The 16,014-nt window shown below is 31.9% G+C and overlaps 1 protein-coding gene across 1 annotated transcript in view; it reads right to left on the bottom strand.

Annotated features, from left to right (window-relative positions):
* Nup160 (nuclear pore complex protein Nup160) overlaps positions 1-16,014 on the bottom strand; it is a 75,921-nt gene that overhangs the window by 49,733 nt on the left and 10,174 nt on the right. The window contains exons 4-6 of the mRNA XM_075372994.1: positions 14,419-14,518; positions 13,368-13,551; positions 5,681-5,856 (exon numbers count right to left, since the gene is read on the bottom strand). Coding sequence (XP_075229109.1) covers positions 5,681-5,856; positions 13,368-13,551; positions 14,419-14,518 — 460 coding nt within the window. The remainder of the gene's footprint in view (positions 1-5,680; positions 5,857-13,367; positions 13,552-14,418; positions 14,519-16,014) is intronic.

Here is a 16,014-nt window from a genome sequence, read left to right as displayed (position 1 = left end):
CTTTCTCCATACTTAAAATCTCAATTAAAAAAATCGGTTTGCGCCTCCACGTTGGTTCGTCTGGATAACCAGTTAGAAACGTGGAGATTTCTACTGGTGAACTAAATCGGAATCACCTCTCTGGATCACATCCAGAGTTGTAACTCGGGAATTTATTCCCACCCAAGGCTGACTTGCCTTTGAAAGTCAAATATGGAAGGTCTTTTAAGAAAAAATCCACCGTCTGGTAAATACCAGAGAAGGCTGCACTCGGATCCGGTGGGCAGCTGCTTAAAAGATAACAATGAATCGGAGCGTTTGGAAACACCCAAAAACAACACAACTTCAAAATTGAGGATAAGACACAAGCAAATAAACTACATTGCCACTCACAACATTAATTCTCTAACTCAACCCGGCAAACTAAAAACTCTAACAGACATAATGGACAAACAAAATATCCTAATCGCAGGACTTCAAGAAATGAGAAACACCGATCGAGAGCCGTTTGAATCTCAGGGTTACAGAATTTACAAAGGAATCCCCGGGAAACGTGTGATGAAGAATTGCCCACAGTTCGGAACAGGATTTGCAATCAATCTTAAAATAATTGACACAGTCGTAGAATTTAAGTCTTACTCCCCCAGGATTTCAACGTTAACCCTAAAATCAGCCAATAATTTCTACACCATAATAAATGTCCATGCTCCCACCAATGACAAAAACAATCTTAAAAAAGATAGAGAAGAGATGGACAAATTCTGGGAACTTCTTGACCAAACTGCAAACAACATAAGTAAGACCCACACGAAGATTTTAATAGGGGACTTTAATGCCCAACTTGGTAAAGAACGAAGATATCGTGATATTATCGGAAAATGGCCTGCCCAAAAGAAAACTAACAAGAACGGCCAAAGACTTGTCGAATTTTGCAGAAACCATAATATGATCTCAAAATCCACCTATTTTATGAGAAAACCAAACAAATTGAAGACTTGGAAACACCCAGATTGGAAAAAAGGAGAATGGCAACTGGATCATGTTTGCATGGACCGGAATTATCACAAGGAGATTTATAATGTAAAAGTCTTGAGAGGAACAGATACTGGATCGGACCATTACTTAATTAAAGTTAAAATAAAATTCACCCCGCATAAAAAGAAAAAATCCCAACCTAAAAACAAAAGAGCTTATGATCCACATAAATTAATAAACAATGCCATCTTTGAAGAAACAACAAAAAAAATCAAATTAACTAATAATTTAAAACAACTGACATCCCAACTGAAAGAAATAGCTGAAGAACTAGCCCCTATAAACCCAAGAAAAAAACACCAATGGTGGAATGAAGAATGTGACAAAGCAGTCAAAGACCGACACCGGGCTTGGATCAACCACCAAACCCAGAAAACTGAAGAATCTAACCATGAATTCACCAAACAAAGGAAAATAACTCAGAAAATTATAAGAGGAACCAAACGACAAGCCCAAAAAAACTTGATTCAGCAAATAGAAGAAAGTTCCAAGAAAACTAATTTCCGAGACTATTATAAAATTTTTGGTCAGGCTCTTCAATGATATGAACCACCCACCCTTATGCTGAGAGGAAAAAAAGGAAATATGGCCCACACCAATAAAGAAAATGCTGAAATTTTGGCAGAAACCTTCAATAGACTCCGCAACTGTGACGACCCCCCAGAGCTTTTTGAGATTGACACTGAAACTCCAGTTAAAACTTCACCAGTAAATAACAACCCGCCAACAATTCAAGAAGTTCTCGCAGCCTTAAATGAAATAAAAAACTACAAAGCAAGCGGAGAAGACCAGCTTTTCGCAGAACTCTGGAAACACTCATCAGTTTATTCAGTCAAAACTTCCCTACATCTATGCCTCGTGAAAATATGGAACGAAGAAAAACTTCCAGAACACTGGACCACAGCCCTCATCCATCCATTACATAAAAAAGGGGATAAAACTAATCCGGAAAACTACAGAGGCATATCTCTCCTGGATTGCACATACAAAATCCTGTCGAGAATCATATACAACTGATGCAAAGACCAACTTGAACTGGAACTTGGGGAATACCAAGGGGGATTTAGGCCATGAAGAGGTTGCCTGGAGCAAATAATATCCCTAAAACTTATGATGGACTTATATAAAAGACGGAAAAAACAACTAATAATCACCTTCGTCAACTTTGAAAGGGCCTATGATTGTATACACCGACCATCCATGCAGAATATTCTGAGAAACCTGGGCCTTCACCCTAAACATGATAAAATTAACTTTAACCAATACCCAGTCCAGAGTGAAATTCAGAGGTAAACTCTCTCAACCCTTCTACATAAAAACTGGATTGAGGCAAGGAGACGGCCTCTCACCACTCCTTTTTAACTGCGCCCTCGAATTTGTCATGAGAAAATGGTATGACATAAATCCCAAAAATATAAAAATGGATACTAAGAAAAACTCCATTACACTAAATTGCCTAGGATTTGCAGATGACCTTGCTCATTTAGCAAATAATATTCAAGAAGCCAAAACACAAATCATGAGCCTTCAAAACCTAGCACAAAAGATAGGGCTTCATATCTCTTTCGAAAAAACTGAACTAATGGCCATAGATCCTCTGGTAATAGAGCACATTATGGTAAACAATCAGAAAATTAAAATAGTAAAACAATTTAAATATCTAGGGGAAATAATAACTTATAATTTAAATGAAAAAGTGACATGGCAAAACAGGACAAATAAAATGATTAAATCCCAAAAATTAACTTGGTCAACATATAACAAAAAATGCCTTTCTGCTAAAACAAAACTTAAACATTATAAAACTGTAGTACAGCCAGAAGTCACCTACGGAAGCGAGACCCTTTTCAAAATCACTCAGAAAAACCGAATTGAAAAAATTCTGAGAATAGAGAGGAGAATTGTCAGAACGTGTATCAATAAAAAACACCAAAAAAGAAGGCCAATGGTGGATTGTGCCAAATGAGGTGGTGTATCGAGAAATAGAGCCTGTTACTGATACTATGCGGAAAAAAAGAATCTCTTTCTTCGGTCATCTCATAAGGACACCGCAAACAAGACTGTCAAGAAATATCATTGAAAAGCTCTGGTTCCAAAAGCTAGAAGTAGGATGGATCAAAGAAATTAGAGAAGATATGAAAGAATTGGGAATTTCCCTGACTGACCTACAGAATAAAACTGGAAAAATTACAAAGCTAAAAGCATTAGATTTAAACAAAAGACAGACAAACGACAAAATACAACGAAGAGGGTGTTTACGGATGAAGAAAAGAAAGCAAGATCTGAACGGATGAAGAAATACTGGGCAGCTCGAAAGAGTAAAATAACACGCTTTTCTCAGAAAAGATCCAACTAAAATTGACTTAAGTGGTCCCATGTTGGCCGTAAAAGCATAATAATAATAATATATAAATCTGGTTTTAAATGATCTATTGGTTTTGCCTATATAAATATCTTCACAATCATTACAATTTATCACATAAACCCCACATAAATTGTATATATCAGTATATTTTATTGTTTTTAAAATATTTTGTTATGCAGTTGTTTTATATGCAGATTTAAATTTATTCTTATCATAAACTTTGGTTATATTTTCAACAATTCTCTTAGTGTATGAATATTTTAAGTAAATTTTATGAATCTTCTGTGTGTTATGTAACGGTTTTAAAATTATTGTACTATTAAGTTTTGATGTTTGTTTTTTATATATATTATCAATTAACAAGGCACTATATCCATTTTCAATTGCAATTTGTTTTATGATATTAATTTCTGTTTAATTTTTCTTTATTATTTTGTGTATAATGAATAGCTCTGTTAATCATTTTTGAATATAATATGTTAATTTCATGAGACCAAGAATGATCTTATTTTCTACGAACTATTTTATTTTATTGGCTATAGGTTTCCATTATACCGAAGTTACAATTTTATTATTTTTGTTAATTTTAATGCTACATCTAGAAAATTTATTGTTCTGTTTATATCTATTTCAAAAGTAAATTTTAAATTGTTATAATATGAATTACATTTATTTAAAATTATGAGGTGTTCATTATTTATAACTGAATTATAAATGGCAAAAACATCATTAAGATAACGAGTCCATAATAAAACCTTATGTGTGTGAATAATGCCATAAACTATTTTATTCTCAAAATCTAAGTATATCTCTGACATAATAGCTGACAAAGGAAATCCCATGGGCAAAGTATTTTCCTGTGCATAACAGTTAAATTCAAAAATTTTGTTGACATACATCTATATATATATAAAAACGAATGTTTGTCTGTCTGTATCTCTTATGCCTTCCTAAACCGTTCATCCGATAGCGATGAAACTTAGGGGAATGGTTGGACGCATGCCAGGGAAGGGTTTCTGAATTAGTTTGGACCCGCTAGGTGGCGCTGGCACAAAGATATTTCAAAAAATTGTATTTATGGTCCGATTGACCTCATATTCAGAATACATATTACTTACATGGAAAGAATTATCTCTGCAAAAAATGAACCCGCTAGATGGCGCTAGGGTTGAGATATTTAGAAAAAAAATTATATTTATGGACCGATTTGGCTCATATTCAGAATATGAATATTAGTTACGTGAAAAGAAATATTTTTACAAAAACTATACCTGCTAGGTGGGGCCGGTGTCGAGATATTTACAAAACAAACAAATATACAAATAGACTTTTTCATTCTATATATATATATATATATAAAAGGCATGTTCGTATGTGTGTCCGCTAAATACCAAAAAACTAATGGATCGATTTACGCGCGGGCAAAAGGGAAAAAGGTGGAAAGAGAAAAGGGGAAACAGTAAAAAGGAAACTGGGAGAGGAGTGAGGGAGAAGGATGAAAGAGAAAAGGAAGGATGAAAGTTGGAAAGGGAAAGGAGAATAAGTGAAAGGTAGAATTTGTGAAGTTCAGTTTTTAATTTTTATCAAATTTTCAATTGTGTTCATTTAAACTCTCTCTCTCCCGCTCACTCTTTCTCTTTCTCTGTGTGTGTATATATAGCAATAGCGAAGCATTGCCGGGTCTGCTAGTTCCTTATAATAGTACTGATGTTATCAATAAATTTAGGGTCTTCATGATTATTTACTAATTTATTTCTTATTATATGAATTGTTTTATGAAGAGGAATGCTAGGATACATGTTACTTATATCATAACTTACCATCCTAGTGTTTTTGCCAACTGTTAAGTTTTTCAATTTATTTACAAACTCATACCCATTTTTTATGTTAGAAGTATAATAAATATACACTCATTTTTAATCCTAAGGATTTTATCTATTATTTTGGAAATACTATAAGATGGAGCAGATGTAAAATCAATCAAAGGTTGCATTGGGATGCCAGGTTTATGTATTTTTGGGAGTCCTGCTAATTTTGGAGCGACCAGTTTAAAAGGTTATAATCTAGTAGGATATCTTAAACTATTGTTATAGTTAAAAACAGTTTGATATTTTGCTATTAAACTTGGATCAACTACGGGTCAAACTATTAAAAATGTTGTATACTAATCAAATTAAGACAGATAATAATTTTAATTTCACAATCAGATAAACGTTGAAATACTTTAAGTTTGTAATAAAACTCTCTTTGTAATTACTCACTACTTATCTATTCTGCTCTATATAAAACATTTAACTTTACCTCCTTGAGCATACAATGCAGCACCACTAGAAACATCATGGACTTCTAAACAATGACCTTTATCACAATTCCAGACTCTTAACTGACCATCTCTACATACTCCAAATAAAAAAAAAATATTATTTATACAATGTAACACCAAACTAACAGCTACAGCATCTTCAGCATGTCGACCCCTGCAAAAAAAAAAAAGTTATTAATTCCAGAATGAAGTTAAATTTCTCTAATTTGCCACTTACCTATTAACCACTTTGTCAATTTCTGCTGGTGGTGAGACAAATAGGATTTGGCAAATTTTTATGGATGGATGCTCTGCTTCAGGGAATAACTACAGACATTTTTAGAATGCAAAATATTATAACAATATAATTTAAGTCCCAGAACTCCAGATAAAATACAAAGTTGCTACTGCTTTGCCAGAGATCAACAGAGGATTTTGATAGATTTATTCAAATATTTTATAAAATTTTAAAATAAATTTACAAAATAAAAAACTAGGTTAAAAATTATATTAAAACATAAAATAAAAATAAATACATAAAAGCAGCATTCACAGGCAAAATGTAGAGTAAATCTTTCAACAATGAATTAACGAAATATTTTCAAAAGATATAGATAAAAATACATATCTAAACATCAGTTAAAATTGAAAGACGAGATAGCGTGTAATTTAAAAAAGATATTTTCAACTGACTTTTAAAATTTTTTTTTAATATGAGATTATATTTTTTAAATATCAAAGTATTTGTTATTCTGATGTGATTTATTAATATTTTTATTTAAAAAAGGATAAAATTATTATTCGATATTATTTCATATATCAAATCAAAATTATTAATATAGTTAATCTACTTTTTATATTAACCCTTAAAGGTTTCTTTAATATTCAGTTGCTCCTGTTTCATTTAATTTACACAATCAAACTAAAACGTGCAACTAATTCTAAAATAAACCATACCTTTATTAACTTTTATTCTACAGAATTCACAGATTTTGATATCTGTGAATTCTGTAGATTCACAACATAATTTCTATACATTATTTTTCACCATAGCACTAATTCACAGATATCAATTAAATACATAAGTAGCCACATTTTGAGTAAATTCTTTATTAATTTTTATATGTATAAGTGTTACTATGAGTGTGATGAATGTCATTTGATATTTAAAGAAATACTAATTTTAATAATGCATATTAACAGAAGTACAAACTTTATGGTAATGCATATTAACATAATTACATACAAACAGCTGGTAATCACAGCAGTAACAAAATAACAAGTTTGTTTACATTTATAGAAAGAAATAAACATTTTGATATTACAAATAAAGAGGAAATGAAGTTGGGACTGACCAAACATATTTTACATCAAAATTTATTGGAAATTCTAATCTATCAAAAATGAATAATTTAACTATAAAGTTTTTTTTAAAGCATGGTAATTCTTAAAACATGGCACTATACTTAACCCTACAACATTCTGTGTACTGTTAATGGGAGGATATTTTATTTCAGGACTAAATACACTACACATCTTCCTAAAATATCCTTTCTAGCACTGGTAGATGGTACAGTATCTGGAAAATGTGTTTCAGTGTGTTGCAGAGGATTTTCTTGATTGGAACAGGTCTACCTTTTTTGTTTGATTGCCTTCAATGTGATTTTGTCTTATGATTTCCTCAACTAAGGCTTCTTGAAACTACATTTAAAAAAAGAAGGTAAAACAAATTTACCTCCTTTTTATGTAAACAGTATAAATTAAATATACAAATATTTATTAAATGTTTAAATTGTTAGCACTTTCTTGGTGTGGGATCGAATTCATTTCATTTTGATCTGACGAAGTTTCAATTTTGTCATTCTCCAATTCAGCATCAAGATAAAGTGTGGTCACTATTACTAGATTCAATTATTTAGCTGAAACCACAATTGTACAATATTTTAACAGTTTTTAAAAAACAACAATAACAGAACTCACGTGGCTACATCATTTGACAAACCTTTTGAATGGTTCAGGAAGTTCGCCTCTAAATTTCAATTTGGAAATTGTGTTTTTAAGGGCTGCTCCAATTAAATTTATTAACTCTGTGTAGACCAAATTCTCGAAAGGATTTTTAAGGGATTCTCGATGGATGAAGTCATACGCCTTCTTGAAGTCTACGAAGGTGATGATTCCTCTCATTGGTGGTTTTCCTCTCATTCTATAATATTTCATTATCCATCTCAAACCTATGATTAGATCTGACAACTTCTTCCTGGTCTAAATCTTCCTTGGTATTCCCTCAGTTTTTCATCAAGTTGGTTTTGTAAGAGAATGTTAGAGAAAATTTTGTATCATCTAACAAGGAGTTCCTCTGTAGTTGTTGGGATCCATTTTATCTCCTTTTTTGTGAAAGGGCCAGATGATCACAGTATTCCATTCTTCTGAAAATTTCTTGGTATTCCAAATATTAATTATACGTTTATGTAAATTTTGTTTAGTTTGTCCATTAGCAGTTTTCAATAGTTCTGCAACAAGTTGGTTCTCTCCAGAAGCTTTATACTTTTTAAGAGACTTAAGGGCATATTCTATTTCTTTAAATGTATGGGGTGTTATGTTTTCTAATAGATATTTATTAGGGGCCTTTTAATTCATTTTAAATAATTTCTTAGGTTCTTTGCAATTTAGAGGGTTGCTGAAGTAATCGGGTAGTATTTTTGCATTGTCTTTATTATTGAGGGCAGTTTTTCCATTTTTATCTTTATCCATTAGGGTGGGTGGGTTAAATTTACAAAGCTATTGCTTAAATGTTTTTTAGTAATCTCTTGTTTGGTGTTTATTGTAATTTTATTCTATAATTTGAAGAATTTTTTTTCTTCTGATCTCTTTGGCTGTTTCTCTCCTGATTTTCAGAAACTTCTCTCTTGATTTCTTCTGCTGATCATTAAACTAGGCTTGCTGTCTCATCTTTACTGCTAAATCATAGCCAGCGGTACATTTCCAAGAAGGGAGGCCTTCTAACGTCAGGGCGTATGTGAGAAATTGAAGACCAAGGTTTTGACTCATGGGAATGATTCTACTACTGGTCGATACATGCATGGTATTTTTCCGAATGTTAGGGAGTTGCGAGCGATTTCCTGGGTTTCCCCCAATCGGCATATTACTCAATTTCTTTCGGGACATGGTGCTTTTAGGGATGGTTTGGCTAGGTTTAGGTTGGTTGACTCTGGTTTATGACTGTGAGTTGATGACACGGTGGGCCATGTCCTGTATGTATGTCCCTGGTATGAAGCTGAGCGTACCAAGTTGTCAGGGAACTTGAGAGTGTAAACTCCTTCTTTAATCTATAAGTCAACTGGAGGACTCGCAGAGATTGGGCAATTGTTGCTGGCTTCCTTCGATTCCTCGCCCTGCACAGGACGGCCAAGGGGATGTAGTAAAGTAGGAACCAGGGTGGCTAGGGTCCACCTGGACAGTTTGACTGGCCGAAGGTAGGCACTCTGGCAGCAAGCCACGATTAGTTAGACAAGAGGTATTATAATTGCAAAAGCTGTTGGTGGAAAGGCGACTGAACTGCCAATGGGCAAGGGATACCATGTAGCAATGAGGTGTAGCGGCGTTTTGACTGTAACAGCGGCGTCTGTAAATGTCTGACAAGGAATTTACATCGGTGGCATCCCAACAAGGCCAGGCTTATTACTATGAGATGTAAAGTCAGAGGGCGATAAGACAACTCCTGTTAAAGCCAAATAGGGCTAGGAATGGAAGGGATGGTGTGACGACCGTAACGTCACTAGACGAGTGTCTTCCTCTACACGGTTGGGATGTACTGCTATATCACATTTGTTACTCCACCAATAATGTTTCTTTTTCTTTAGGACTGGGCTAGTACAGAAATATATTTTATCTTTTCAGATTTTTTTTAATTTCTTGAAATGAAAGGGGCTTTCCAAAGTAGTCATATTAGATAACATAAAAATATTTTTGTTAGTAGAGCTCTAAAAGATTTTAAAAAGACAATAGATTAAAGAAATATATTGTGAGATTGTCTCTATAGAAGTTTTTTTAAGGAGTGATGAACTGCTGCTATAAGAGATTTTAGTTCAAGTGTATTATAGCTAACAATTCATTGAACATTCTTAGAAATTTGACTGTCATAGTCTTAGTTCTTGACATTATGTAGAATAACTAAATTAATTTATTTGTAAATTAATTTTAGGTTATTTTGACTGAAAATCATATCACACTGTTTGATAAATCTGTGCAAAATCAAAAAATGGCACTTACTAGTCATTTTTAGTTTTCTGCAACTTCATTAACAGCACACAACACGTTTCAGTCACATGTATTAAAATTCTGTTGTTGGCATTCAATTAAGCTAATAAAATATAATGGTAAAAAATTGACGAAAGATTTCTGCAAGGTAATCAAACATTATTTAATGAATGGCAAAACTGCAGAGGAGATTAAAGGCAAGTTGGATAAATATTAGATCAATTACAACAAACTACAAGTGATTTAGTTATTTTCCAAGTGGTCATGTGGGCACAAATGACACTGAACATTCTGGTCGGCTGCCTATAGTTAAAATTGAAGGGAATATTGAAAAAGTCCATGATAGAGTGATGGAGGATAGAAAATTGAAAGTGTGCGAGACTGCTAAAACAATAATCATCTCAAATGAACAGGTGTATTGTATGAGGATTGATAAAAATAAAAGCGGAATTTTAGTTTTTTCAAAAAATCTTTATTCATCAATATTGTTGTCACCTTCAAATATAATACATTCGTGCCAGCGCTTATTCCAATCTTTGAAGCAACTCTGGAATGCAATTTTTGATATGGCATTTAGCTCCTTCAGCACTTCTGATTATCTCTTCAATGCGAGCAAAATGTCATCCTTTCATGGCTATTTTCTGCTTGGGGAATAGAAAAAAGTTGCAGGGGGCCATGTCTGGCAAATATGAAGGCTAAGTTCATAACAGTGTTGGTTTTGGCCAAAAATTCATGAACAACAGTGAAGTGTAAGCAGGTGCTTATCACGATTTATTTCCCATGAATTGTTTCACCATATCTGGGCATTTTCTTTGGACTGCTTCAAGCAAATGGCACAGAACTTCCAGAATACTCCTTACTGACTGTACGACCAGGTGGTAAGTACTCATAATATACTAAGTTTTGATGTCATACGCATATACCCAAGCATTATCACCAGTTATGACCCATTTGAGCAGTTCTGGATTGTTGTTCACTTCATTCAGCAACTCCTGAGCAATGTTCATTCAAAACTGCTTTGGTCAAAATTTGACAATTTTTGAACAAATTTTGCTGCCACATGTTTTATGCCCAAACCATCCAAAAGAAATTTTTTTGACATGAGTCAAATGATATGTCAACATCATCAGCAACCTCCTAATGATTTGGCAATTGTCCATAATAATTTTCTTCACTTTTTTGATGTCACAAATTGTTGATTTGCTAGGATGTCCAGGGCGCTTGTCATTTTCAACATTATCACAGTCCTCTTGGAAATGTTTGTATCACTTATATAAACGCTTGTTTTATTTAGAGAAGAATTGCTAAAAGTTAATCTTTTAGCAATTCTTCTCAGTGCAGAACATTTCCAATGAGTTCTGCAATTTATTCTGTTCTTAAAGAAATTCTTTGTTCCTTTTTTTCCAAAAGTTAAAAATTACCAACCATACCAAAACACATGTAACCTATCGACAGCCAACAATAAACTAAGCATCCAATATGGCTACCAATGTAAACATACCTCAAGGTTTATTTACATTGTGTACCAAAAAAAAACAAAAAACAATTGTTTCTGATGTACAACTACATACACAACTTAATTTAAAATATTTATCATTTTATTTAAATATATATTTTTTTAAATATTTAATTCAATCATTCTAACTAAAGTGCGTGCATACTATATTTAATTCGCACGGGTGTCAAGGTACTAGTGGCGACTGTTGGCATGAACTAAACTAATGTAATTTCACAAATTACATAAAACAAATTTCACTTGAACAGTTGACAGACTGGTGTAGCCATGAGGCTTAACGCACCAGGTACCAAGTCAACCAAACAATCGAGTTCCAGAGACCCAGCCAGATCAAGTTATTTTTCATACTCAACAGCATTTTTTTAGGGTGGGGGTGCAATTTTGCAAACTATTTTGGCAAATATTGTTATTTTTAATTGTTATCATATGTGTTTAAGAAAACTAAGACTTTAATTAGGCAAAATCTTGAGATACTGAGGGTGACCTTGCTCTACAACCTCACCCCCTTGACCTTGTGTAAAATTTAATGGCTTCAATGCCCCATATATAGAAGTAATCTTACCAAGTGTGGTCAAAATCAGTTCAGCAGTTCGGGAGATATAAGGTGATTTAGAAGCCAACACTGAACACACTTACATACGAACATTAACATCTGGAAAATTTCCATCTGGTTTTTTGATTCCTTAGGTTCAAAACGTCAAGATCTAGTGAAAACCACATATGCCCAAATTGAACTGATTATAATACTTCTTCTTCTTCTTCTAGAGCTATAGCACTAACTAGACAGCAAAGTAAAAATTGTGAGAATGGACTTGCACAGCTTGAGAAATTAAAAAATTCTGTATTTTTTAATCTAATCTAGTATTTTACACAGTGCATTAAGTTTTCGCAGATTTACATATACAAAAACTTTCTGCAAGGTGGGTGCCATGTTTGTTCACAATTGGTCAAAATAAGTAATAAGAAAACATTTATAAATAAGTAATCTTTTATAACCAAAACAAATGTTTAGTATTAAAGCACTGAATAAAGAAACATTTATAAGCAGTTTAGGTCTGTTTCAACATAATCAAGTGGCATTTTTGCACAATATACAAAGGTGTTGAAAACTTGGATATATCACTATCAGCCTGAAACCAACAATCAGAAACAGTGGATTAGAGTTGGGGAAACTTTCTCCAAAGAAGGTGAAAACCACTCCATTAGTAGGAAAAAAGGTGATGGCCAATGTCTTTTGGAGTACTTATGACATAATCTTCACTGATTTTCTGGAGAAGAGTTAAACAAAACTTGGAAATATTATGCATTTTTGATGTAGTCTAACTGGGGAAATACAGATAAAATGACAATTGATAAAAAAGAGTTCTTTTTAACTTTCCAAACTTAGTAACTTTTGACCATTAACAGTTTCCAAATATGAAGAAGTGGTCTGATGGTAAATATTTACGTAAAATGGGATGAAGTTATTGTTGGAATACGTGCCTATTTTGAAGACTTGGATAAATATTAAAAATATGGGACTGAAAAACTTCAGCAATGCGAGATAAAGTGTACAAATCTGAACGAAGATTACACTGAGAAAAAAACATTTTCCTGAAAAATTGTCTTCTTTATTTTCACATGGACTTATCACAAACCTCATATTGATAGTGATCACAATCATCATAAAGAATTACAAAAAATTCTGATTTAGGGGAATCAGTTCATTAAGCATGTCCCTGGCGTAACTGGCATTTCACCTTACTTCATTACCTACAATTTTCAGAATAGAAATCTCTGAGAAATCTAGGAATTGGGGAAGCATCACATTGTAAGGAATGCAGTTTCCCATCTCAGTCACTAAAACGGTTCTTATACTTATATATTTAAAAAATAATAATAATATAAGATATTTTAGGACATTTTTAACTTACAAAAGGGCATCTGTTAGTCCAGATAAGAATCGAGGCATTATAGTATCTTGACATAATTCTTTGCAAGTGGCAACACCACTTAATGGTTCTAAGTGCACTAAAATTATTACACCAGTGCCAAGTGCCAATGCAAATAAAGCATCTCCATTTGCTGTCAAACATGACGTTCCTGTATGTGGTAAATCTAAAAAAGAAAAAATAATATAAAAATTTATCAATAAACAAATTGACTAACTAATATATAATTCTTATATCCTTAAAATTTCAAAATAAATGAAATCAACAACAATCTGAAAGAAAATATATAAAACTTTCCTTATTGCTTTACCCAGTTATTCAAAAAACCATCCAACTGAACATCAAATAATTCTTCTTATAATAATGAAATGATAGGTAGTTCAATTGAAACAATATAATTAAAAATAGAATAAGGCTACAAGTAAATATAGTAAAATCTGATTAATCTAGAAGAATAAGTGGAACTCATATGATGACTAAAAAATTCAGAAAAAAAAATTCTAAATTTTCAAATCATATTGAACAGTTTGATCATTAAATCTTTCTGTTCAGATTCTGTTACTAAGTTGTATTTTATCCAATTCAATAATATTTTCTTTTTTAATGTTAATCAAACATCTAATTTTTAACAATTTTAATACAACACACATCAGACTCCATTTCTAACACCTATGTTTGATTTCATACAGATTTACACTTTGAAGAAATATTAAAAATGTTTTCTTATACTATAAAACCTATGATTATCATAATCTATTTAAGAGATAATCTATTTTTTTTAAAGAGATAATCTATTTTTAAACTTACCATTTTTTAATGACACAAAATTACAGTTGCCAAACAAATTTTTTAAAAATTATAATAAATTATAAAGCTATCTTACTTGGAGATGATGTTGAAATTATACTATAAAACCTATGACTATCATAAGATAATCTATTTTTTTTTAAATTAACCATTTTTTAATGACATACAATTACAGTTGCCAAACAATTTTTTTTTTAAATTATAATAAATTATAAAGCTATCTTACTTGGAGATGATGTTAAAATATGATAAGTAGTAGGATCACGTGCAGCACTGAGTGATGCTTCGGAAAATATTGACTGTATACTTCCCTCAATTGTTACTTGCTGTAATAAGAAAAGAAAATTATAAATAAGAAATAAAACTACAATCTGACTATGTGCCACTTATCCATAAAATATGTTTATAAAATTAAATGCTAAATATACACCACTGCCTATATCTGAGTTCACAAAAAAATAAATAAATAAATATGCCTCTGTCAAAATTTTCAAATCATCTAAATCAAGACTATTATTTAAAACCAAAATAATCTGATGGGGTGTGGGATATAAAATAAAATATAAATACTTGATATCAATATATGTTTCATAATGTGGTTAATGAACACAAGGAAAACCAATCTGCCATTTAAAACAATTTTTTTAAAGTGCATAAGAGCACATAAAAACATAAACATACAAATATCTAATGTAGTTGAGAATCTTTTAAAAAACCAACACATTATAAATGACAAAACGTCTTGCATTGAAATATGCAAAATCACTAGAGTACATTTGTTATGACACCAGTGTACAGAATCACTACTGCTTTACTGACATCATATCAACAACTTCTCACAGTGCAATTGTTGATTAGTATGTTTTGTTTCTGGATAATCTGATACTGTCTGCAAGTGTTTTAAAACAATCAAGAGAACGCATTTCTTGAATTATCCAATGATCAAAGATTAATCTCATCATCAAACTTGGCAAAGAAAATTAGTGTTAGTACAGATTCATGGCAAAAATGCTGTGAAGAAAAAAATCAGTTTTAGAAATTGTTTAAACAGTTTTCTGAGGGATGACAATATGTTATTGATGACAAGACATCAGGGAAAATATCAATGGGCAGAACGAAAATATAAAATGTTCATCAAATTGTGCATGAAAATTTTTGACTGTCAAAAGCATAATAGTGCATGTGAACGTGATAGAAAAACAGGAAAATCTTAAAATGAGTACGAAGGTCATTAAAAATAAGACAGAGTGTTGGGATTTTCTAAAACCTTTAAAAAAAAAAAAATGGTGTTTTAAACTGAATCATAGGTACATATGTACAACACATTACGAAGCAAAAAATATATTTTTTCAATTTTAAAAAATACACTTTTGGATATATTTAAGGTCAAACAAATTTTTTTGTTAACTTGAACTATTAATGTCATAAAATCTTGCTAGGTGATACATCACATGAAAGCCAGTCCAAGAGCTCTAAAATGACACCAAATTGAGCTCTCTAGTTCTTATAGAAGCTGAGAAAATTAATTTTTTGTAATTATCTGAACCTTGCTTTTTGCAATTTTTTCACTTTCTTTTGGGGTCCTACACAAAAAATTGAGACTGAAAAACCTGAAAAAAAATTTTTTTTCCATCTTTTATAGATATAATAAATCCTGTGAATTTTGTTGAAATTGGTGACGGTCAAGTTGTGAGGCTTGTTGACTTGACATGGAATGACCCAATTGTAGATTGTGGTATTTCCAATTCTAAACTTGCATGATATATCGATTAACTGGGCTTCACTGAAAAGTTTCTCTTTTCACTCCATCCACAACTTCCTC

This window comes from Lycorma delicatula, chromosome 8 (assembly GCF_047948215.1).
Source record: "Lycorma delicatula isolate Av1 chromosome 8, ASM4794821v1, whole genome shotgun sequence".
Taxonomy (NCBI): Eukaryota; Metazoa; Arthropoda; class Insecta; order Hemiptera; family Fulgoridae; genus Lycorma; species Lycorma delicatula.
This window is presented reverse-complemented; position numbering and strand designations above follow the sequence as displayed.